Source organism: Eublepharis macularius, chromosome 10, assembly GCF_028583425.1.
Source record: "Eublepharis macularius isolate TG4126 chromosome 10, MPM_Emac_v1.0, whole genome shotgun sequence".
NCBI lineage: Eukaryota > Metazoa > Chordata > Lepidosauria > Squamata > Eublepharidae > Eublepharis > Eublepharis macularius.
The window spans coordinates 87,491,179-87,517,447 of record NC_072799.1 but is presented as its reverse complement, the minus strand read 5'-3'; the positions used below and the strand labels follow the sequence as shown (position 1 = coordinate 87,517,447).

The 26,269-nt window shown below is 43.0% G+C and overlaps 1 protein-coding gene across 1 annotated transcript; it reads left to right on the top strand.

Moving 5' to 3' along the window:
• Window positions 1-209: 209 nt before the first annotated feature.
• On the top strand, window positions 210-24,545 carry TMEM165 (transmembrane protein 165). Its single transcript, XM_054990302.1, has 6 exons — window positions 210-453; window positions 8,219-8,444; window positions 11,581-11,756; window positions 15,495-15,677; window positions 22,137-22,242; window positions 23,354-24,545. Exons 1-6 carry the CDS (start codon window positions 274-276, stop codon window positions 23,428-23,430), a joined length of 948 nt encoding a protein of 315 aa, XP_054846277.1. The 5' UTR covers window positions 210-273; the 3' UTR covers window positions 23,431-24,545.
• Window positions 24,546-26,269: the final 1,724 nt, after the last annotated feature.

Sequence of the window (26,269 nt, the reverse complement as noted above, 5' to 3'; positions counted from 1 at the left end):
GCGGAACCATCAAAGGGTAGGGCGAAGGTCACGTGACCCAGACCCCGCCCGCCCCGCCGTTCCTCCGCGCATGCGCCATCCCGACTGCCTCCCGCTTCAAAAGCGAGGCCGTTCGAGCCGGCCCACTTCCGCCACTCCCGCCAACCAGAGCCGCGGACGCGGGGCAGGGGGCGGGCGCCTCGGCGGGTTTCGTGGCGTGGCGAGCGGAAGCGCCCGGCCCAGAGCGGCGCCGGGGCGAGCGGAGGCCGCGGCGGGGACGGCGCGGGGCCGGGAATGGGGGGCCCTCCGCGGCTGCGGCCGCTGCTCCTGCTCCTGCTCTTGGCCGCGCCCTTCGCCTCGCCAGAGCCGCAGAACGGCCAGGAGCGCGAGCCGCCGCCGCCGCCTCAGCAGGACCAGCCGAAGCCGCCGCCGGCGCAGCCCGCCGCGCAGGGGCCGGAGCTCGCCAGGGCCGAGGTAGGGCAGCCGGGCGGGGCGGGGGCCTTCCGCGCGGGCTCCGCCACGGACTCCGCCCCTTCATCCGGTCGCTGGGAGGCCGGGCGAGGCGGGCTGCTGCTGCGCCCTGCGCTTCCTCCTCGGCGGAGCTGGGAGCGGCGCGCCTCGTTCTCCCCTCCGCGCTCTCGGGCTCGCCACAACCCTGCGCGGTAGGCTGGGCAGCGAGAAGGGGTCGCCCCGAGGTCTCTCAATGAGCTTAGTCTAGTAGCGCCTTTAAGACTTACCAACTTGATGGTAGCATAAGCTTTCGAGAACCAGAGCTCTCTTCGTCAGATGCATCTGACGAAGAGAGCTGGGGTTCTCGGAAGCTTATGCTACGGATGCATCTGACGAAGAGAGCTGGGGTTCTCGGAAGCTTATGCTACGGATGCATCTGACGAAGAGAGCTGGGGTTCTCGGAAGCTTATGCTACGGATGCATCTGACGAAGAGAGCTGGGGTTGCAATGAGCTTATTCATTTACATCCTTTATAGTCCGCCTTTCTCCCTGAGGCTCAAGGCGGATTACACAGTGTGAGATTAGTACAGTCAGTATCAAGGACATTTCCATAAACAATGCCATGAGGGTAAATAAATCCAAGTTTACAAAGGCATAGCATTTGCAAGAATCCAATATAGAATTGAAGAAATGCTGATATGGAACATATGCAGTTTTTTCACTGACATATTAAACAGCAATCTCACTGAGATGTAAGGCGGATTATGCAGTGAGATTAGCATAATCAGTATCATGGGCATTTCCATAAACAATGCTATAGGGTATAAAAATGCAAGATTACAGTGGCAGAGCATTGGCAAGAATCCGATACAGAGTTGAAGAAAACAGACCCAGAGCACAAGCAATTCTAGGACTGACATTCGAAAACATAGAACTACCCAGTAAGATCATACTTAAGACAACAGGTAGCACATGGGAGCACATACTTAAAGCAACAGAGTATAGATGTAAGGCAACATAGCGGCGAAGTCTATGGTCCCTAACTCATTAGTGAAGCATCTCTATAGCAGAGAATGGATTTGAACCTGGGTCTCTGATGTCCTAGAGCTAAGCTACACGTGACGCCTGACACAGGTTGGACACTTGTCAGCTTCCCTCAAGTTTTGATGGGAAATGTAGGCATCCTGGTCTTGCAGCTGTAATGGAGAGCCAAGCTGTAAAACCAGGATGCCTACATTTCCCATCAAAACTTGAGGGAAGCTGAAAAGTGTCCAACCTGACTCAGGCGTCACTTGTAGCTTGGCTCCTAGTCTAACACTCTAACCAGCTCCAGCATGGTGTCTCTCCCAATATGTTGGGGTCACGGAGGAGATCCTCAAGGTACACCTGTCTTGAAACTGACTGTTTTCTGGAAAAACTATCTTTTCTTTTAAAGGATATTCTTCTTTTTCTGTTAACTTGCTGTATTTCTTGATTTATGCAATAATTCATGGAAGTACAGATGCTTAATTTTGCCAACAACATATAAATAAAAATCTGCAGCCGAAGCTGGACAACGGAAGTCTGGTAAATAGCTAAGGAGTCTAGGCCTAGTGTAATGATGTGCCTTGAAAGATGATGGACAACCAACATGCTGGTGCTTTTCATGGGCTGGAAACTTTTTAAAAAATCCTGGCACCACAAGTTGCATTTGAATATGTACATTCAGACAGTATGTAACTTTTGTTCCCTGTGCTGGATATTAATATATGTGAGGCTGTATGTGTAGATTTTGTCTTGTACTGTTCTACTGTTTTTTTCTAAGATTTTGCTACAGAGTTTTTTTTTTAAACTGAGCGTGCAAGTGTTCAGTAAAGTTCTCAGTTGCAAATTGGATAGGCCATCAGTCCCTCTAACTGCTCCACCACACCAATTTTTCATCAGTGTGTCAGACTAGAACTGAAGCCACTCTCTGGGTGACCTGGAACCAGTTATTATTTTTCAACTTACTCCTCCTCACAGAGCTTTTGTGATCATTAAGTGAAAGGGGTGAGAGCAAGCTGTCTTGAGCTCCTTGGAGGAAGGGGGGTGGGTAAAAATGTGTAAGGACGTTTCCCTTGAACCCATTTCCAGTTCTTATGAAGAATTTCCCTTCATTAACAAGTGCTTACTGCAGGAATCCAACCATCCCTTAAGTTTCTTGGAAAGGGCGTGTTCATAAACACTCACGCATGCCATGAATGTCAGTACTGCTTTTAGGCATCGTCAGACTTGTATTTGAGCAAGTTTTAGCTGGTCATGATACTATAGAAAATAGTATAGAGTTTTGATCCGGCGATCCTAGTAACCCTCTCTGAGAAATGGCATTGGAATTAAAAAAGGAAAGTCATCAGGGTTTTACTGTACCGTTTCCACTTATCTGGGTCTGAGGGGATTCTGTAATAGAAGGAGTTTATAAGTGGAGAAATAACATTTAAGCCACATTTTATATTCAAATAAATAAAAAGCTTTATGTGGAAATTTATTTTTGTTGGAATAATAGCTGTACACATTTTTAAATGATACAATATATACTTCCCTTACATTGTTTAAGGGAAAAAGAGGCATTGAGAGCTGTTCACTCACTAACTTCAGACACTCTAACTTCAGAATACTGTCAGAACTGGGCATGATGTGCCATGGATGTGGTGGTCCAACCTTGGATTTCAAAAGAAGTCTGCTCTCTTCCTTAGAGGTCACTGGAGAAACTCGGTTTCAATGCTACTTTCTATATGCATTGCAATAACGTATCAGATTGGAGATTGCACTATACTTTCCACCACGTGAGAGGAGAGGTTTTAATTTAACCTATACAAACTGTTGGGTGAATTCATAATTTAATTTTTTTAAAATTAGGATTATTAAATGTATTTCTAGTTCCACAGCCTGATTGATAGTCAACAAAATCTACATATACTGCATGCAGTTTTTTCAGAGGCTGCTTAGCCTTCACCTATGGCAGAGGGTGAAACTTCAGGCAGCAAAAGCAATAGTGTTTTTTTTTTTAAAGGCAAGCAGGAAGAACTGGCTCGTCCACGATGTACGTGATGCTTTTCTGGCTGTTTGTCTTGCGGAGAATGTTCATCGATGCGTCCTTTTAGGTCCTGCAGAATCTGACCTTTCAGATTTAATGTTGAAATAAACTGGTGTGGTGCATACAAAGGATTCTGCCGTCTTTATGGAATGTTTTTAAGGCCATTTCCACACCTGGGCAATTTCCTACTTCCATATTCTGAGTAAATGTCAGTGCTCTTAAATGCTTCTGTGCATGTGCTGGGAAACTGAAATGGTTAAGCATGCCTGGCACTCTCCACTATGGATTGTTGCAGCAAACACCAGTGCACCCACCGCAACCTTAGTTACTGCCTACAAACATAGGCAATAAAAGGCTAATTACAGAATTTAATTAAATGCCTGGCTATGTTTAGCACAGTGTGGTCAGTTTTGTAACAGTGGTGTTGCCAATTTAAGAGGACAAGCCGACCCAGAGGTGTGGGTCACAGTGACTCTTCAGCAGCCTCATAGGTTGGGTAAGTTACAGTGATCACAAGTGGAAGCCAGTCAAATTCCATTACGCAAGATGTGCCAATATCCTTTCTTTGTGTATTAATAGACTTTTGCTGCTCCTGCACAGAGTTCTCCCAAACATGGGTTTTGCTTGCAGAGGAAGTAGTAGTAACACTAACTTTCCTCTTTCTGTGAGAGCTCATTAGGAAGCCAATGGGTTGTATGATAAAAGTCTTCAAAACACAGCTACTGCAAAGCTACATTTGTGTGTTGAGATTTCTGCCTTACTCATTTGTAGCACTTGACCACAGTTCCTGTACTATAGTCATTTAACATACCCCTTGTGGCACAATTCAAACTCTTTTTGTTGCAAAAAGCCAAATGCAACAGATTATATTCACGCTTTCCTTTAATCAAAGGTTTTTAAAAATGTTTCCAGGACATAGAAGGAGAACTTCCCTGAGACTGAAATGGGTCCCTTTTTATTTGTTAAGTGAGGACAGCAAGTCTCGGAGAAGTGAATTACGTAAAAGTTTAAGTTGCCAGAAGACTTAATTTAAGACTAACATATTTATTGTAGCGTAAGTGTTCTTGAGCCAGAGTCCACTTCATCAGAGGTAGAAAATGGGCTGTGGTTCATTAAAGCTGTTACTGCAATAACTTCTAATCTTTAAGGTGCTGCAAGACTTTGTGTTTCGCTGCAACAGTTAGGCCCACGCTGCTTAAAAATATAAACTATCATCTTTATTGAGTACGCAAACTTGCATCCTGACCCTGTGTTTGCTTACCCTGAAGTAAGTAGCAGAGTTCGATTATGTGTACTATCAGTGTTGGGATTGCAAGCTTCAGTGATTTCAGTCCTAAGATTATATACTTGCCTTTCTATTAAAAAAATAGAGGTCATCCAGTATCTCAATCCTCTTTCCTCTCAAAACAGGCTTTCATTCTGCTCTTAAAACTGTTCTAACATGACACAAACCATTGCTTTAAAAAAAAGGACAGGCACCTGGTCTATATGCATTGCAATACCGTATCAGATTGGAGATTGCACTATACGTTCCACCGCGTGAGAGGAGAGGTTTTAATTTAACCTATACAAACTATAGGGTGAATTCATTATTTATTTATTTATTTATTAGGATTATTAAATGTATTTCTAGTTCCACAACCTGTTTGATAGTCAACAAAATCTACATATACTGCATGCAGTTTGTTCAGAGGCTGCACCTTCACTACTGATGACTGGGTCACTTGTATCAAAAGGCTAACAAGGTGAAACATGTTGAGCAGGCTGGCTGAATGCAGAAAAAAATTCCTGATGTGTTGAAATGGAAACCTTAATGGGCTGAGGGGTATGGGATTTTAAAATGTCTTAAAGAATCTGGAAAGTCAGAATCTTGCATCCGTCTTAGTTTACCTTGAGATTCCCCTTCATGCCCTACTCCCGTGCCATAATATATTGTCTACAAATGTTATTTAAGGATGTTGAATATGATTCAGGGTGGTAGACTGGGCTGCCATATGAAACTGACATGACTTCTTTTATATTGTGTTTGTAACTGCCATGAGGAAAGCATTTGAAACAAGAAGAATATTACTAGCTTCCCCGTTGTGGTTACAAGCAAAAAAAAATTGAAGAAGCATCTCTACTTTTGAACTTTTGGAATCACAGCTACATCTAGAAATTCTTATACATTGTCTTCTTGAGAGACTTTAACTGTTTTGTATCTATTTATTCAAGTGTTTATAAAGACTTTACTTGCCTTGTATTTATTCAGATGTTGGGACTGATCTGGAACTGAATTTCTATATATTGCATATGTTCTAATAGCACTGAGAGTCACTGTCCCTTTAACGTATTGATAAGGCACTGCCACTTTTCTGTCATTTTTCAGAGTATTAGGTACTGGTACCATATGAACATTGGACACTTTGCACTGTGCACTTTAACTCTTAAAAGATCTCTGGTACTTTGATCCATAGTTCTGGTTGCCTTACTGTGACATTTCAGTATATCAGTTGCCCTCAGTATAAACTGCAATGATTACATAGCATGTTGTTGGTAAAAATAAATATAGAAACTGAGTTTATATATTGTATTTAGTACTTTATTGTTATAATACACGTTGTACTTAGTCTTTCACAGATGTTTGTTTCTTTTTGATGTCTTTGTCCTGTGATTCTCTCCTTTTTGTTGGAAATTTGAAAACAAGCATAAAGTTTAGCATATTCAGATCTGTCATAATGGTCAGGAAGATGATCTGTGGAATCAGTAATTTAGAGGGAAGCAAAAAGACGTCTACTCTATACAGGAGGCTGTAACCTATCTGTGTAATAATATGAGACCAGATGGCAATTATGTAGATTAAAATGGCATAAAAATACTGTATAGTAAGCGCTGAGAATATGATTGATGTACAGATGTCTCAAAGTCTGAAGTGCACAATATCATTTTCTTTCCATTTTTGGACTGTCTGCAGTGATAAATCATGGTTAAGTGATTAAAATGGTTAAATATTAATAAGAATGCTACGTCTGTGGAAAACGCTGAGGTAATTTTAGAAGTATTAAAAGAAATTTGAAGTGTGTGTGTGTGCACACTACTCATGAGGTAGGCAAGTTTGAGTTGCTTTGTAAGAATGCCATCTTATCAGACAAGCTTACCTGTCGGTGGTCTAGAATTCATGTTTTCGCTAGCTTCTTCCTTTTTTTCATTTAAATATGCCACCATGGCCTGGGAAATACTCCTATGCCAGCTATCTAGCTGTCACAGTTTAGTATTAAATGGCTGCTTGTCTACACAAAGGAGTCAAATATTGTATCCCACAATTATAGATGGCAGTACAGTGGGAATGCTTTAACATGGTTTGAGGTTCAAGCATGCCATATTGAATATGGTGTCAGATTTCATTTGTTCGTTTGTTTGTGTCATTTATAGTCCGCTTTAGCAGACATAAATAGCCCAGAAGAATACGGGCTTAGGCTGAAAATGATTTGCTTATCAACCTTACAACAACCCTGTAAAATATAAAACAGGACAACCTCAGGTTTGCCTCCCTGAGCACTTTAAACTATTAGTTAGAATGCAGTAAGCAGGGATATGGAACACCGAGTGATGTGTTTAACAGAATAGTGATATATGCAAAAGCCATTTTACAAAGTTTCTCTTCATAGTCACCTTTTAAGTTGCATTCTGCTCTTAAGAACTACTGTGCTGACTTTATTTTCTTTAAAATCTGTTTTCCAGTATACTGTTCCCATACCTTAATTTGGTTTGGTTCATAGTTCAAGTAACTGTTCTATGGCACGTTAAAGATGGACACACTTATTGTGGCGCAAGTACTGTCAGCTCTTGCAATAGAAAACCTGTTGTTCTTGTGAAAGACTCACACACTGGCTTTTCAGAAAACAAGCTAGATAACTGTCACCCGTTGCTCAGCCAGCGTAACTGAGACAGACTTGAGAGAAAGCATTTCCTTCTCACATGGAAGTTTCTCTCTATTGATGTTTTTACCCCTGTGGATGAGAGAGATATTTTTTTTCTTAAAAACTTCCTTTTGTAAAAAAGCTGGCTCTCAGAGGATGCTTTGAAATGCCTTGTCTATCTGCGGAATGACCAACTAGAACTACGGAACTGTATATTCTTTGAAAACCTTTAGATCTTTATCCATAGATAACAGGGAAGGTCTAAGATCTAAGCTTATGACCTTGAGTATCTCAGTTGGAAATCTTATTTGGTTCGTCTGCAGAATTACTAGAAATAAGACAGTTGAAGATTTAAGTTATTACGACTTGGATCCAGACTATCATTTCAATGGGTGCAGGGATTTCTATCCACAGAGCAAGACTTCCCTGTCTTCCCCCTCCAGGGGAACCCTAAATGCCTCCCCCCCAAAAAACTGAAACATGAGAACTCCCCCCCACACACACACACTGGAACTGGATTTTGGGCACATTTCAGATTGCCACAGGAGAGGGGAAGCAGGAAAATTGTGATCCACAGGTGGAAATCCATGAACATGAGAACACTGTACAGAGTAGTTCCATTATTAAACTCCTAGATATTGTGAATCAATTGATTACTGCATTGATTAGTACATTGATTACTGCAAGTACTGGTGGATTGCAGCCTATGCCAGGATGTTAAAAGGTATTAAAGTGAAATATAATCCTCCATGAAAATGTGCTAAGGAAATCAGTAGGCTACAAAGGGTAAGCTGGGTTGGGCAAAAAGTGATATAACTTCTTTTCCTTTTCTTTTCAGAATGGACCTACTCAAGTTGCCCCAGATCATTCTGTTAGTGGAGACTCTATAGATAAGACTAACCTGGGATTTATCCATGCGTTTGTGGCTGCCATATCAGTCATCATTGTCTCTGAACTTGGAGATAAGACTTTTTTCATTGCCGCCATCATGGCAATGCGTTACAACCGCTTGACAGTGCTGGCTGGTGCTATGCTTGCCTTGGGCTTGATGACATGTTTGTCAGGTTAGTGTCCTGATCTCTCTGTCCTGAAAGTCATGTATTCCCGCTGCAGGCCAAAAATTTATTACAGCATTTCTGTGTTGCTTTTCTCCCTAGAACTAACCAAAAACAGAGACTCCTCCAAAGTTAATCTATCAAGAAGGAAGACCCACAATTGGAGGGCAAGGGGTTTAAAGAGACCCCAACTCAGATAGAATAAATAGTAATAATTTAATTATATAAATAATATAAAGTGACAAGTGTTCTAATAATTATATGCACAAAATATGTACAGACTATTCCTATATTATCAAATATGTGCAAATATACATCTAGAAAATACTGTTAAGGCCGCCGAAGAACGGCTTACAGAAATTTCTAAAATATAATCCAAGTTACATTAACAGCATAAACTACCCTGGACAGGTCCTGTTTTACTGGGATGGCTAACATTAGGCAGCAGACTGTGATCCAAAGATCAAGAGCCCTTTGGCTTGTGCATGCCCCACCCAAGTAATAATAACAACAATAGTTATTATTGTACTAATAGTTAACTAATAATAACAATAATAGTGTGCTTATATGCCACCCTTCTGGACAGATTAGCACCACAGAGCAGTGAACAAAGTCAGTTGTGTTATTATCCCCACAGTACAGCTGGGGAGCTGGGCCTGAGAGGAGTGGCTTATCCAAGGCCACCTACTGAGCTCACAGCAGGAGTGGGAGTTGAACTAGCAGAGTGCCAGTTTGCAACCCAGCCACTTAACCACTGTGCTACAGCTGCTATACCTGCAGGCAGAGGGAAAAACAGACTCAGCCCAGATAGTATTCAGCAGCTGCCGGCAGAATCTTCCCCTGCTAGCTTTGCACATTTGAGGGAGGAACTGCGTGTACCCAGAGGTTTCTGTGGGGATGGTAGCCTGCTGCAGTTATTGTAGGTACTTGCTTCTACTGCATTGTTTTTACCTTGTCATACTACTTTCTGTATTGTTTATAGTATATTCTGTTTGTCCGCAATGTTTTCTGATTCTGTAATATTAGTCATGTTGCATTGTTCATTGGTTGTTTTATGCTGTCTGGTTGTGCAGTTTCATATCCTGTAATCCTGCAGAAATCTGAGATAAAGCATAAGTATTAACATGAAATTGCATAGCAGGATAATACATATTGGAACAGATAATACATACGATGCACAATGATATAGTTCACAGACCATTTTCCTTCTTTAAAGCCATTTTCTGAACCAATGCCCTTTTAACCTGTGTAAAAATACCCTTCATTATAATTCATCTCTGCATAGTTTGTGGAATGCTGTCAGGCGCGCACATGCACGCGCACACACACACACACACACACACACAGATCTAGAGAGAGGGAGGGAGAGAGAGGAAGTCATGATCTTGTCCATTTGCAGGATGGCAAGTGCAGACGGCCCTGAGCAAAGCTGTCATGGTGGAGCTCAGGGGGAGAGCCAGGAAGGGCTTTGTATGCGAGCCAGTGCCTTGAAATGAATCTGGCAACTGATGGGCAGCCAGTGGAATGACTGCAGAATAGGAGGAGCTCCTGATAACAGCCTTGCTGCCAAGTTCTGCACAAACTGGAGTCTCCAAGTTGACTTTGAGCGGAGACCTATGCAGAGTGCGTGGCAGTGTTCTCGTCTGGATGTTACTGTGGTATGGAGCCAGGTAGTCAGATCAGCCAAGTCCAGTTAGAGGGCCACCTCCTGGGCTACACTGATCGGAAGACAGCATTTTTGCCCTTGCATGAAGCTGCTTAGACTCTAAACCTGCCAGTTGTGGAAGCATGAGGACACTGAGCTTGTCCATATTACACCAAACTATAGTTTGGTATTGCATCCAAACCTGTTTAGCTGGAACGTGAGTTGATTTTAGTGACTCATACTGTGCAAGGATTTTTTGTAAAGGCTTCTAGTCTGAGTTGTAATGTCTAGTTAGTTATTTCAGGCCTTTTTTAGGGGGTGGAAGCAATTGGGAAGCAATTCACGTTCATTTATTGAAAAAAACAACACAGTTGTTAAGACACAGAACTGGGCCTTTGGATCATATCCCTTGGTACACATTCAGCAAAAATGAGATCCTATTGTGGACCTGTTTGTAGGATTGATTAACTTCTTCCACCACACATTGAAAATATAGCGATTTCATGAGGTAATTACTGATTCAGGGTAGAGCCTGTCAGTTGAAACAAAGAATTACAATGTACTTGTTATGCAACAAACCCAAACAGGTAGGCTTGGATACTCTAGATAAATTCTGTGCATGCTACACAGCCTCTGCTGGAGAGAGAGCTTCCTTTCCCGCTAGCACTTCTGCTTCTGCAAGATCCACACTTTTCAGTGAACCCTTGTCCAAAGGGAAGTTCTAGCGGAAGAGGAAGTATGCTTTGTGGTGGAGCTTGTCCAGCACACAAAGAATTTGTCCATCTATGTAATTAAAATTGAAAAGTTAGTACTATTAATTGGGTTAACGATGGTTGTTGTGGATTTTCCGGGCTGTATCTCCATGGTCTTGGCATTGTAGTTGCTGATGTTTCGCCAGCAGCTGTGACTGGCATCTTCAGAGGTGTAGCACCAAAAGATAGAGATCTCTCAGTGTCAAAACGATCTCTGTCTTTCGGTGCTACACCTCTGAAGATGCCAGTCACAGCTGCTGGCGAAACGTCAGCAACTACAATGCCAAGACCACAGCGATACAGCCCAGAAAATCTACAACAACCATAGTTCTCCAGCTGTGAAAGCCTTCGACAATATAATTGGGTTAACCTTTATTTGTACAGTGTAAAATATCTGAATCTGCTACAATCACAATTTGAATTTGTTTTCAAAAGTTAGCTGTGTGTGATCCATTGCAGCCTCATACTATATTACCTTACAATCTAAATGAAATTATTAATGCTGTAAAATGATACAAGAGCTGGTGTAGCCTAATATTTAAACTATGATTTAGGAAGTTTCAAGTTCAGCCATGAACTTGCTAGATAAATTTAGGTAATCTTTTATCATTGTAATATTTTGTGTAGAGCCATATTTCACACATCCATAAATTCTGAGGGCTCAAAATGACCTCAGTAACCAAAGTATGTTAGAATAAGCATGGTTTGTTTAACAGGTAACCTAAAGTGTTTGCTTTCCCCCCTTTAGTTTTATTTGGCTATGCTACCACAGTTATCCCTAGAGTATACACATACTATGTGTCAACTGCACTTTTTGCAATTTTTGGCATCCGAATGCTTCGGGAAGGCTTAAAGATGAGCCCAGATGAAGGTCAAGAAGAACTGGAGGAAGTTCAAGCAGAACTCAAGAAGAAAGATGAAGAAGTAAGTGAAAGTATGCAGGAAGTGTGAATATGCTGTTGAGTAATGTGATGAATTCAGGAAACTGGGGGAGACGCTACCGAGTGCTTAGTTAATACCCGTTCTTTAGTGTAATTGATTCAACCGAGTTTTCAAAAAACATTTTCAGAGCTCCCCCTGCAGGGAAACCTGCAACCGCACCTCCCAGTTCTGGGTGCTGACCACAGCCCCTCCAGCAACCAGGCAGGCACGATGCGTTCACCTTGCTTGTGAGACTGAAAGCTCTTCCTTTCCCAAAGGCCACGCTTTCCAATCTCACACAAGACATGAATTCCAGACTCCGCTTAATAAAATACAAGTTTATTAGTTAAGGAGTGTCTCCAAAAGCATGAAGCACTCTTATTGAGGTAACAGGCATTAAAACAAATCCTTATTGTTGCTAAATATTAAAACTGCCTATCTAAAATTATGAGCTAGCTACCTAAGCATCTCCAAGTGGTTTCCATTATTTCGTATCTCACCCATTTGTCGGAAAGCGGGCCCTCTCTCATGCTTGATCGATCCAGCATAAGGACATGCTAAGGTGATAAAATAGCATGCAGCTTTCAGCTTCTCTCTTGCATACTTGCATCATGATAAGGAACTAGTCAAGGGAAGGAACTGAGTGAATTGAGAAGCCATCTTTTTAGGTCTCAGTGAATCACCCAGCAACTCAAGAACCAATCAGGGCTAAGCTGTTAATTGGCATTACATCTGTGTGAAAACAGAGCTCTCTCAGAGCAGTCTCTCCAAGGTTGGATCTCTCGGGAACTTAGACAATGCTCCCAAGGCATTTCCAGTCAGCTCTGCAAACACATTCCTGGGCTAGGCCACAGACCTTACAATACTTAGAAGTTGAACTCTAAGTTGTGCTCTAAGAACAGTAAAGGGAAAGCTCGCCCTTTGGCTTTAAAAATGCACATCTTTTCAATGAGATTTGAAAGTGCAAAGGAAGAGTACAGGAGGTGACTGAGGCTGTTGCAGTGAGTTTGGACAATTGATGCTTCTCTTAGAGTTGATTGAGAAATCTTCATGGGGAGAATTGACTGTACTACCACTAAGATATCTCTGTATGTCATACTCATTAATATTTGTTCTGGGATACAGAACTCTAAAAAGTAGCTATTTCCAAAATTACTTTTGTATTCCATTAATTTGGTTCCGTCATTAGCATAAATTAGAATCTGTTTTCTATTTAGCTGTCAGATTAAAATCAGATTACTTCTACATTATATGTTTCAGTGACATTCTCTATTCATGTCAGGCTAGTAAAAAGGAATTTTAAATCCTGTATAAAATTCAGGATTAAATCGAAAATGTGTTTTGGCAACTGTTAATACAGGTCAATTACTATTCTACCCTTTAAATTACTTTTGAAAGAATGAAAAGCTGAGCTGAATTGTTTTGATAATTGCTGCCTCTTTAAATTGATAGCATATTAAAACCTAACCCTGTTCTGGTAATAGATACAAGCAGGGGACCCGACAGGACTTCAGGGGCGAGGTGTATCTCATTTTCCCCTTTGCCTTCCCTGAAAGGCCCCAAAGCCAGTCCTGCTTTCTTTCCTGCTCGCCAGCTAACCTACTTTTATCTGCCCCCCCCCCTTCAGCTGTATTTATCATTCATATGTACCCCACCTTTCTCCACTGAGGGCCCGTTGAAGAGGAACTTCTTCATTATGTTCTGGCTTTCCTTTATATGTGGAATCCAGAAAGGAAGTTCTTGCCCAAGATTTTAAATATTATACACTAGTAACAAAGCCTGTTGTGGGGAAAACAATACAACAGGGTCTAGAAAGGGCAGAGCAGGCGGGCCAGGCATTGCCCCCTCCCCAGTGCCCCGATCAGGGTGAAGGGAGGGCAGGGTGACTGGGCCTGGCACTGCCCCTTCCCCAGCACTCCGATCAGGATGGGGGTGGGTGGGCAGGGCAGCCAGGCCTGGTATTGCCCCCACCCAGCACCCCCATGGGGGAGCAGCTGCCCAGTTCGCCCCATTTGGGCCAAACCAGGCAGTTGGAGTGCAGCCTCGTGCACTTCTGCAGCTGGCAGCCACCTGGTACGGCCCATTTGGGGCAAATCGGGATGGATATAGGGTTGCCAGCTCCAGGTTGTGTAATTCCTGGAGATCTGGGGAGGGAGGGGGGAGTCTGGAGAAGTCAGGGTTTGGGGAGAGTGTTAAGCACACCCTGGTGCTTTGAGTGTGTATTACAAGAGTAGGCCCCTCAAAAGGCTATAATGCCATGGAGTCCACCTTTCCTCCAGAGCAACTGGTAGCCATTTCCTCCAGAGCAACTGGTCTCTGTGGTTTGGAGATCTATTGCAATTCCTGAAGATCTCCAGCCACCAGCTGGAGCTAGCAACCCTAGGTTGGAGCCGCGGGATCGCTACTGGAGGGAGGGGAGGCGGGGAGCTGGGTGACTTGAGGTGCAGGGAAGGCGGCGGGGGTTGGAGAGAGGAGATTGCAGCGGGGTGCACTGGGCGGCTGGAGGTGCGGGGAGCACGGCGGGGTTGAGAGGAGTTGGCAGCAGGGTGTGCTCTGGCTTGCCAGCTGCTGGGTTCGGCCCCTACGGGCCGAATTGCATGACTGGAGAGGGGATGGGGAGCCGGTAGCGTGGTGAGCTACTGCACCTGTCTCCTGGGCAAGCCGTTTCTGAGGACTCGCCTCATATCCTTGCTAGGGGCGCGCAAGAGCACCCTTGCGCAGTGGAATTGAGGTGAGTCGTTGGAAACCCACTTACTGAATTATATTACAGGATTCTTTCTATGACTCCAGTAAATTAGTTCATATGTTACCTAATGCGGATGCTTCTGTGTCCTTTTGCCTGGACTGCTAGGAAAATAAGAGCAAGTGTGGTATCTAAGGAAGTACCTCAAAATTCTGAGCAGTAAATTGGGGCTTTGCTTGTGATTTGAATAATTTCAATGTTGTCTGTTATTTCAGAATTTTTATGGTTGTAAATTTGCTATATACATTCTGTCTTGTAAAGGCCAATGGCCGTATACAATAAAAATTTACCTACCTATCTGCTTTTTCTCTGCCCCCCATCTTCAGCTATATTTATTATTCATTTGTACCCCACCTTTCTCCAATGAGGGCCCAAAACGGCTTACGTTGTTCTTCATTTTATCCTCACAACAACCCTGTTAGGCTGAGAAATGCATAACTGGCCCAAGGCCACCCAGTGAGCTTCCATGGCAGAGTGGAGACTTGAACCTGGGTTTCTCCCACCCTGGTCTGAAACTGTAACCGCTGCACTGCGTTGGCTTTCGTGGGGTGGATGCTGCTGAGTCGTGCAGTCGCGTGGCAGCAAGTCCTGGTGCTTGCTTCTGGGCCTGGCCGTGGTGGAGCCTCCCTCAAAGGCCTGAAAAGGGCCCTGCGGTTGAATTAGACTGAAAAGGGTCCTCTCTCTGCTTTCTATTAACAGAAGTCAACACTTGAAGGGCGGCAGTGTTGTGGTTGTCTAGCAATGGCCACTGAAGGCATTCATTTCTTAAAGCTACAAGTGCTGTGTCTGTTATGGGGAGGTCAACCGCCCACTGTATTTTTTCTGTAAACTTGAAGTTTTTTCAGGTTTGTAGAAAAATTTGTATTGCCTGTTCATGGCTCCAAATTCTGGATTTAAGTTTCCACAGATTTGGCCGTCTTTAAGAATTAGATATATGGATGTGTGGTGTTTACTAGGAGGAAAGTTTTAACTCTCTGGCATTTACCTCCTCTTTCTAGCTCCAGAGAACAAAGTTGTTAAATGGGCCTGGAGATGTGGAAACAGGAGCAGGCCCCAGCTTGCCTCAGAAGAAATGGCTACATTTTATTTCTCCAATTTTTGTGCAAGCTTTTACTTTAACGTTCTTAGCAGAATGGGGAGACCGCTCTCAATTAACCACAATAGTTCTGGCAGCAAGAGAGGTAAGTGAAATGCATAAGCAATGTACATATTCAAAGAACAAAATTCTTAAGGTCCAATTTACAATAAACTTAATTATTGATTGATTGATTGATTGATTTGATTTATACCCCGCCCTCCCCACAGGTGGGCTCAGGGCGGCTATTAATTAAATGTAGGTAATGCCTTCTGTAAGCACTACCCTGCAAATTGACAAAATCCACAACTGTTGATCTTCCTGTGCAGCCTCCACATGGGACTGGACATGCACAACAAGCCTGCCAGCTGGAGGATTTTTATTGGTGTTTTCTTCTATAGGGGGTGCCCCCCCCCCAATCGCTTGTGTGGAGATTTCCTGCTCTAGCTTTGTCTAGAGCATGCCCTTTGACCCTCAGTTCCTCCTTTGCTGCTGGTTAAGCAGGATTGTTGGTTAGGAGCTTCTCCATTCATCAAATTGCTCTTTTCTACCGTGCTGCAGACTTTCACCCTGAGCGGAGAGATAAAGTGAGAGAGTGAGTAAACCGTTTAAAATTCCTTCTCATGGCTGATAAAGCCTTATTTTAAAAAATGCACCCAGTCCACAACAAAAACGACAAAGATGGATGGGCATTCACTGTGCCTTGTCTGCCATGGGGAAGGTCACAACATGAATTCCTGCAAACATTGCCAAGTCTTCACCCCCGGGCTTGAGCCTAATGAGCAACTAGGCTCAAGGCTATGCTTTGGGAAAAGACCTTATCAGCAAAGACTAGCCCAACAGCAAAGACCTCTGCACTTGTGGAAGCTCTGAATGTTTGGATCTGACCTCGAAGCCCAGCTTGACATCTCCTTGAGGGAGGTCCTCCTTGAGGGATCCATTGGAGAGTTCCCTCCTTGACCACCTTCAGATCTGACCACTGACCAGTTGAGATCCTTGCAGATGGGAGAAGCTGCTCATGACACCTTGGAGGCTCCTAGAAAGAAGGCACAGTTGAGGTCGAGGCATGCTTCAAAATGGAGAGAGAGCTCTCAGCAGAGGCCAATCATTAATCTTGATAGTGTTGAAACTCCTCCGAAGAGGAGGGCAAGATTGTGCAACCCCCCTCAGAGCTGACACTCCAAAGGGTTTGGAGGAGATGTATATCGGGAATGTTGCCCACATGGATACCCTTCCTTTTCTCAGGAAGGAGAAAAGTAAGACCTTTTCTCAGGCGCACACACACAGTTTGCCTGCTTTTCCCTGACTGAATGTTCTTTCACAAACACAGTTCAGGCTTCCACACAGGTTATATTTCTCTCAGACAACAGACACAAGCTGATATCATGTAAGATTGGGAAAGTACAGTCAGAATGCACCACGCATATTGTAATAGCACCTTTTTATCTAAGACAGACGTGATTTCAGCGACTGTTGTAGGTGGCCAAGGGGTAATGCCTTCTATCACATGTGGCACTCGATCTGCTGTCATACAAGGGCGTGAAATACCACGACATCCCCATGGTTAATCCTTCAGTAGATACATTACCTGATGAAGTGGCAGAAGTCATATCAAATGCTAGGAAGCACAACACAAGGTTGTCATATACAAGAAAATAGGTTGAAGATAAAGAACTTGATTCTTATACTGGAGCTGTGGCTTCTGTGCTAAAATATCTTGTGAGTTTAAAAAAGGAGGGCTTATCTAACTCCTCTGTTAAAGCCTACCAAGCAGTAATATCAGCTTTCCACTCCCCAGTGGACAAGAAAACTGTATTTTCCCATGACATGTCTAAACGATTTCTTAAAGGATCATGTAACATATTCCCACCAATTACGCAAATAATACCACAGTGGTAACTGCAATAAGTTTTAGCAAAATTGATGAAGAAACCATTCAAACCTTTCGCAAAATGCCTGTTCAGGATACTGTCCTGCAAAGTAGCATTTTCAGTAGCAATTATCTCTGCCAGAAGAGATTCATAGAATCATAGGGTTGGAAGGGGCCTCTCCGGTCATCTAGTCCAACCCCCTACACAATGCAGGAAATTCACAACTGCCCCAGTGACCCCAGCTCCATGCCCAGAATTAGCAGCTTTGAGAATGGATCAGCCCTTCCTTAAATTCAGAGGAAGTGGTGCTCAGACCAAGTCTTGAGTTCCTCCCCGAGGTGGTTTCTAAATTCCACGTGTCACGAGAGTGTGTTCTTTCCATCGCCTGTGTCGGAGGCGGTAAGAGCACTTTATATATGGGATGCGAGAAAAGCCCTATCATTCTGTTTGGATTGTACAGCCCAAATTAGATCAGGTACCCAGCTCTTTATTTGTTACGCGGGACCTAAGAAAGGCGAAAGTGCTTCTTCACAATAAATGGGTGGTACAGACTATCGAACTATGCTGTGAGCAGGCTGACTTACATTGCCCACTGGAGACTCACGCACATTCCACCTGGTCACAGACAACATCGGCAGCCTTCATTAAGTCTGCATGAGATCTGCAAAGCTGCAACATGGACATCTACCGAAACCTTCGTGAAGCACTGTGCCCTGGATGTGTTCAATAGGAGAGAAGCAGCAGTGGGTCAGGCAGTTCTGCAGTCATTGTTCCAGTGAAGAGTCGCCCCTCCTCCTGGGTAGGTGGCTTGCTAAACTCCCATGTGGGACTGCACAGGAAGACCGACAATGAAAACAGGGCTGCACTTTCCTGTAACTCTTATTTATTGAGGTCTTCTGTGCAGGAACACACACCCTCCCTTCTGCCCCGCTGTGTACTCTTCTCTACTTACCTTGGAGAGTCTGACGACAAAGGAGAAACTAAGGGGCTGTGCAGTGTGTGGACATTTTTGGTGGGAAATTGCCACACAAGCACTCTGGGGGGAGGGTGCCCCTCTATAGGAGGAAAAGCTAACAGAAATCCTGCAGGTGCCAGGCCTGCGCCTGCACGGTCCCATGTCTGCCTGCACAGAAGACCTCAATGAACAACAGTTACAGGTGAGTGCAGCCCTGTTTTCTCTGTTGCGGCCCCTCCCTTATGGAATGGCCTGCCCAGTGAGGTAAGGAAGGCTTCTGCTTGCCTGGCTTTCTGCAAACTCTGCAGTACTGAATTATTCAAGAGGGCATTTTACCACAGGTAATAGGACTATACTGTAGCAAAATGGTTCTGAAAGATGCTTTCGTCAAGGGTGAGGGTCTGTGGACTACACTTTTGTATATAATTCATGCAATCCATTGCTATAAGTAGGATCCTACTGTGTAATTTTTACATCATTTAATGTCGTGTTAATACTTTGCTTCAGATTTCATAGAATCATAGGGTTGGAAGGGACCTCTCAGGTCATCTAGTCCAACCTCCTGCACAATGCAGGAAATTCACAATCCCCCCCCCCCCCGACTGCCCCAGTGACCCCTGCTCCATGCCCAGAAGATGGCAACACACCTCCAGGATCCCTAGCCAAACTGGCCTGTGGAAAATTGCTGCCTGACCTCAAGGTGGTGATTGGCATTACCCTGGGCATGTAAAAAGGCCATGAGAACTAAGCACTGATGTAACCCATTCTGCCCTCTCCCTCATGATCTGCCCTGGTTCACAGAATCAGCATTGCTGTCAGGTGGCCATCTTGCCTCTGCTTAAGAACCTCCAAAGAAGGAGAGCCACCGCCTCCCAAGGAAGCCTGTTCCACTGAAGGAACGCTCTGTCAGGAAATTCTTCCTAATGTTTAGCTGAAAGCTCTTTTGATATAATTTGAAACTGTTGGTTCTGGTCCGACCTTCTGGGGCAGCAGAAAACAACTCCGCCCCATCCTTTACATGACAGCTCTTCAAGTACTTGAAGATGGTTATCATATCACTTCTCAGTTGTCTCCTCTTCAGGCTAAACATTCTGAGCTCCTTCAGCCTTTCCACATAGGACTTGGTCTCCAGATTCCTCACTATCTTTGTTGCCCTCCTCTGGACACGTTCCAGCTTGTCTATATCCTTCTTAAATTGTGGAGCCCAAAACTGAACACAATACTCTAGGTGAGGTCTAACCAGAGCAGAGTAGAGCGATACCATCACTTCTTGTAATCTGGGCACTATACTTCTGTTGATACAGCCCAAAACCGCATTTGCCTTTTTAGCTACTGTATCACGCCGCTGACTCATGTTCAGTGTATGGTCTACTGAGACCCCAAATCCTTTTCGCACATACTATTGCCAAGACAAGTCTCCCCCATCCTATAATGATACATTTTATTTTTCCTTCCTAAATGCAGAACTTTGCATTTATCTCTGTTGAAATACATTTTGTTTTAGCCCAGTTTTCCAGCGTGTCAAGATAATCCTGTATCTGTTTTCAACCATATTTGCTACCCCTCCCAATTCAGTATCTGCAAATTTAATAATTATTTCCTCTGTTCTTTCATCCAGATCATTTATAAAAATGTTGAACAGAACAGGTCCCAGAACTGATCCCTGAGGAACTCCACTTGTCACTCTTCTCCAAGAGGATGAGGAACCATTAACTAGCATTCTTAGGGTGTGATCTGTCAGCCAGTTACAGATCCACCTAATAGTAATAGGATCCAAACCACATTTTACCAACTTGTCGACAAGAATATTATGTGGAACCTTATCAGAAGCCTTACTGAAATTGAGATAAACTGTGTCTACAGCATTCCCGTTCCAGCAAGTTAGTAACTTTCTCAAAAAAAGAGAAAGTTAGTCTGACGTGACTTGTTCTTGAGAAACCCATACTGGTTCTTAGTGATCACAGCCATCCTTTCTAAAAGCTCAAGGACTGACTGATGATTTATTCTAAGACTTTTCCAGGTATAGGTGTCAAGCTAACATGTCAGTAGTTACCTGGATCCTCCTTTTTCCCCTTCTTGAAGATGGGGACAACATTTGCCCCCCTTTTTGCTTTGTTCATTGGATGTCCTGTTCTGCTGATTGTATTGACTTAATCAGTGTAATCTTCCCTTCAGTCCCAGTGAGGAAGGTGGACTATTAATAACAAACAAAAGTGTAATGGGGCAAATCTTTAAATGTTCAGTCGGCTCTCTTGTGCCTGCATTTTTGTTGCTTTTAGACCATTTTTAAAGGCTCTAAACAGCACGTTTGTTAGGATGTAAAGTCCATCTCCAAACTTTAGTAAATAAGTTGGTAGCGTGTGGCTGAATCTGATAATGATTTTGAGTGGGCAGTAGAGAAGACTGTTCAAAAGCGTCCCAAGTGCAGTTAGAATGGCACTTGAAATACCAACCCTGCTGATACTAAGCAGATCTGGATCTGATAAATGCCTGCCTGCTTGAGACAACTGTGTATGCAGCCTTGTTCTATGAAGGAAGAAAGGGGGGAAATACAATAAATAAAATGTAAATTGTGCTTCTGCTGTGTTTCTTGAATGAATACTCAAAGAGAAGTCTGGAGCAGTGTCTTACCACACGGGCCACACTGGGAACATTGATGTAGGAGTTGTAGCTCAGTTTGAATCCCAGGAGTTCATTGGCTATCATGTAGAGAAGGTATTCTAGTGTGACCAAAAGTCTGGTTGGTCCCTTCTCTTGAATATGGGTTGCTTAGTCTACAGTATACATATAGCTTCTGTAACTTTATCCTTCCTTGGAAAAATTTTGCCTGCTTCCTATTCCATATAATTTTTAACTGGTTCAAATTATGTTTTTTTAGATGTAGTACATAGCTTTCTGTCTACCAAAAATCTTCCATCATTTGGCATTGTGTGGATGCTGGAGAAACTGAACCTAGATCTCTTGGGGTTGCTTCTAATCTTCTAACTATTAAAATGTACCCACAGAAGCCCACCATGGTTGCTCCAGTGGAGATGTACATATCACCTTTGTGTTGCATTTTCAATCACACTAACTAAATCTGTATATCGAAAAGGAAAGAGTCTTACTTAATCCTGAGTTTGTACCCCTTGCTCTAGATTACAGCAGTACATGAAATAACTGTTTGTCCAGACACCTGTAGGTGACTTTAACAGCCACTGTTAGCTACAGATACCTCGGAGAGCTGCCATCCACTATCATTAACTTGCTCGTTTATTCTGCAGAATGAGGGAGTTTGTAATTTCTGTTCTTCTCTACTTTTAGAAGAAACCAAATACAGAGTTGGATGAAAGGGCTGTCTGCAGATTACTGAAACTGTTGATTCAGACAGCTGCTGCTACTGTCACCTGGAGGCTTCTGAACATGTGGTGGCTACTTCAGATTTCTTTTTGAATTGGATTCTAGTAATTAGTGAAGCTCTCACAGGACTTCCATTTTGTTGCCAAACAGTGTATATCTCCCTGCTAGACTCAACCCTCCCTAAAATTATTGCAGTCTTTTGCCTTCATATGAGGAAGAGGCTGCCCAGTGAGATCACCTTCTAATTAGCCCCCAATTCTGGTGACTCTGCCAATATTCTTTACATGTTAGCTTTGCCTGTTCCTGCCTTTTGAAACTATTAATATCCCTTTCCCCAAAAAACTGCTGTTGATGCCTGTGGCTTTCAACTAGAATTAAATGTTGGCGTGTATTTGCACAGGATCCCTGTGGTGTGGCCGTTGGTGGGACATTCGGACATAGTTTATGCACTGGTCTAGCCGTGATCGGAGGAAGAATGATAGCACAAAAAATCTCAGTTCGGACAGGTAAGTGTTGGTTAATTCTTGCAAACCATTACAAATAGCGCAAGACTCTTCACCTGGACACGGGGTTGCTTAGGCTAAACTCTTTTTTGATAAATGTCTCTTGCATAAATAGGCGAGTAACTGTGTTGGTCTGCAGTTAAAACAGCAGGGTTTGAGTCCAGTGGCACCTTAGAGACCAAAATGATTTTCAGAGTGCAAGCTTTGGGAAGAGAGCCTCCTTGTTCAGATGGGAGCTCTTGTTGGTGCCGCTGGACTAAAATCCTGTTCTTGGGTAAATATCCCAAGCAGAGGAAAAAGAAGATAGTGACATAAGGCCAGTTTATCTACTTGTGAGTAAGCACAACCTCTCATTTTGGGGGCTTCTTGCCTCTGAATATGACTGGAGTCCAGGAGGAAGTGCTGTTGGCTTTTCTGGAGTCTCCCATCTTAGGGCAGTTGGACAGTGGGGGAATAAAAATTTGACAGGATGCTGCAAAAACAAAACCCAGGGGGGAAACCTCCTATAGGATCAACTCAAGAACAGAGAGCCAAAGCTCAAGGAGGCACACAAAATGGGGTCCCCATTGATATTGACCACACTGGAGACGGAAGTTGGAATGCTGGTTATTGGAAAGACCTAATTATTGGCCGGAAGAAGACTGTTCTCGAAACGAGCCTAAGGAGATGGGGCCAGCGAAGCTCGTAGCCATCAGGGTGGAAATGCCGCCTCTGCTCTTCCCCTGTAGGAGAACAAGCGGCTTCCACTAACTATCGATTGACAGATTTGCGAGTGCTCCACTACAGGCACCTTGGATACCAAAGGAAGAAAAAATATATGATAGGTTGGTGTATAGGACTTTGTTGTTGAACTGGACTGTTCTGGTTCTTACACTGAGACATAAAACTGGTCAATGGTAACAGTTGTTTGATTGTAACCTTTTTGTGTGCCTCCTTGAGCTTTGGCTCTCTATTCTTGAGAGGATGCTGCAAAAGCTAGAGAGTGTTTGAAGTTGCTTGAAGGCAAATTAGCAGATAAGTTGTTGAAGGGATTTTAAAGCAGCTCCAGGGTGGGACTAGAACCTGGACATTTATTATAATTGGGATCTAATAACCTTCTTTTCCTCTCTTGCAGTGACAATCATAGGAGGCATTGTTTTCTTAGCATTTGCATTTTCTGCACTATTTATAAGCCCAGATGCTGGATTTTAACAGGATGTTTCCCAATTTCCATGAAAAGAATAAGGACTAGAAGCAACAAACCTATCCTTGATATTCTGTATATAATGTACAGCTTTAGTGAAATGAACATTGAAGATGAGATGCTGCAACTCCTATGGTAACCATTTGGGACACTCTGTGAATACTTTTTTTTTTTTACATGGGATGCTCATAGAGTGTGCTCTGGCTCAGGCAAACTGAGATCTGTCTCCTGAAATACTACAGGGATTGCTACTCCCATCTCTTCACCACCACTGGCTATAATTCTAGATGAATGAATTGCTGCTGCTGCTGTGTGGCTAGCACTTACGCCTTACCAACTCCAGTGTAAACTATTAGAGAGAACTCTGTCAAGCACATCATTCCACAATCATATATCAGAGCTGAGTGAACCGTGAAGCTGGTCATGCGACTAACCATGGTTGGGGATGGGGAGAGAATCAGGATATTACTGATTCGGAATGCAATGTTTTCAATGTATAATCCATCAAGTTGTTTACCGGATCCAAACTTGTTTTGTATTATGACCCCCAAATGATCTGCATTTCCAAATTAAATTACTTACTGCATTCATCATCATTTTAATAACTGAAAAACATAATATGAAAAAGTTAGATGCAACTGTTTTACTAAATTTAGAAGAAAATATTAATAGAAGTAAATTATTGCCATTTGGTTTTGGTTTCTTATCTATGCTAATTCCTGACCACTTGGGGAAACTAGTTTTATTACATCTTAATTAATTGTAGACTCTCCCTGCAAGTCTTTCACAGCCACTACTGTAAATGAATTTTGTATTTGTTGAGTAGTTTGAAATCAAGATTAAGGACCACAAGGTCAAATTATTCAAACTCTGCTATAAGACTTTGTAGTAACTTGGTACTCAACTAGTTTCCAGTATAAGCACCAGCTGTAGAATTTTAAGGAATAGATCAGTGATTTGAAACAAACATCTTTCCCAAATAATTTAACAGCTCTTAATGGCTTAAGCACACCGTCTTACAACTGCCAAGTAAAAGATGTGATTAAATAGCCAAAGAGAACATGTTGCTGTGATAGCCCAACATGAAAAAAAATACTTGAAAAATAAATTCAATTATGTTTAAGTCTTGTTTCCATAGTAGTTCTTAAAACCAGCAACTATCCTGGCAACGTAGAGCTTCTGTATTCAGAACTATCTGGATAGGGGGGTACTTAGTATGGACTCCAGGGAGCATGTTGTGTCATGTCCCCTCTCGCAGTCAGGAAGTGTAGTCAACTCCTGGAGAATGGCTCCCCACAGCAGTTTATCCCTCAAATAATGGCAATTGTTGCAACTGAAGTAGTTTGCAGACCTTTGAGGGCGTGTTAGCTTCTCTTATAGAAAAAAAGAAATCTCTTACCAATGCTAGATTGATGGTATCCCTCTGTGAGGAGGAATGGGTGGTAGGCCTTACCCAATTGAACTGACACTATTAAATGATAGTGTGACTTACGAAAATTGGCAGTAGAGAACTGTTTTAACATTCTGCAAGGCACTGGGAAAATTCCATAGTAAAGTAGGTGAGAAGTTTTGAATGTTACAGGGTGGCGTTTCAAGAACATATCTCTGCCCCAGGGAGAGGGGTTTGGGAAGAATACGAACTGGGGCTGACCTTCCTTACCTGTGATGCTGCATCCAGGTGCCTCTAATCTGTAGGTAAAGATAGTAAAATCTGTTCAACCTACTCTCTGGTAAGCTGCCTAGTGCAGAGCTACCACCAACCAAGCTTCCTTCCATTGTGCCTGGAACCAGCTATTAAGACTCCAAGAAGTGATGCTGGAAGAAGAGGCAGAACCTCACATTAAGAAAATCCTGATATTTGTATTTAATTGCAGAAAAGCAGGTTAAGAACATAGTAAGTTTGACAGTTCGTTGGCTTTCTTAACAAAGACATTCAATTCTGAGGACATATGCATAGGGGTAGGGGCCAGTATGTACTTAAATGATGCTTTAAGGGCCAACTGGCCATAAGCAGCATCACTCTGAAACGACTTTTAAATCCTCCTTTACTGCTGACAAAAAATTTGCAACCAACAACGTGGTCCTTTTATCATTATCTGATAACGTCTGAAGTAATCTCTGCAAATAAGATAGTTTATAAAATATGAACTGCTGTAAAAATTAAAGTCCGCCCCAAAGCGACAAAACAACAAAATATGTTCCAAAGTCAATTTGACCATCCACATTTACACAATCTCCATAACCATCGACAGAAGTTATTTAGCCTAGCCAGCATAAGTGCGGCATCAAAGTGTGGCATCATTAAGAAAAAGACACATCATGGAATAGAATTGGAGGGATTTAATCCATGAGCAGCAGCCGGGCATAAGACATCTTGCTCTCTCCTGCATGACGTGTATTTCTTTTATCTCATACATTATTTGGATTAAGGCCCGGCAACCAAAACTTACTTTCAATGACATTTTTCCAAGAGGACAATGACAAATCCTTTAGATTAATACTTAGCATCCCTTCATTGATTATAAGCATCTTTTGATACAGCAAAAATGATTTTTGCCATGCTAAAGCTTCCAAAGATTGCTGATTTAGCTCCACTCTGAGGGTTACCCCAGGAGTAAGTGCTAGTAAGTTAACAGAATCCACCTACCAGTTTAAAATTGAAAGTAACTAAAGCATTTCCTTTTCCGTGCTTAGTGCAATTTGACAAGACACAGTACTGCTTTGCAAAAACTGATCAATACCAGCCTTTTAATAGGCTGTGTTGGATTTCAGGTGGTTGTTTAACTTTATGTATGTATGGAGAGCAATGTGTTTACTTTGGGCTAACCTAAGATGCATGATAGCAGG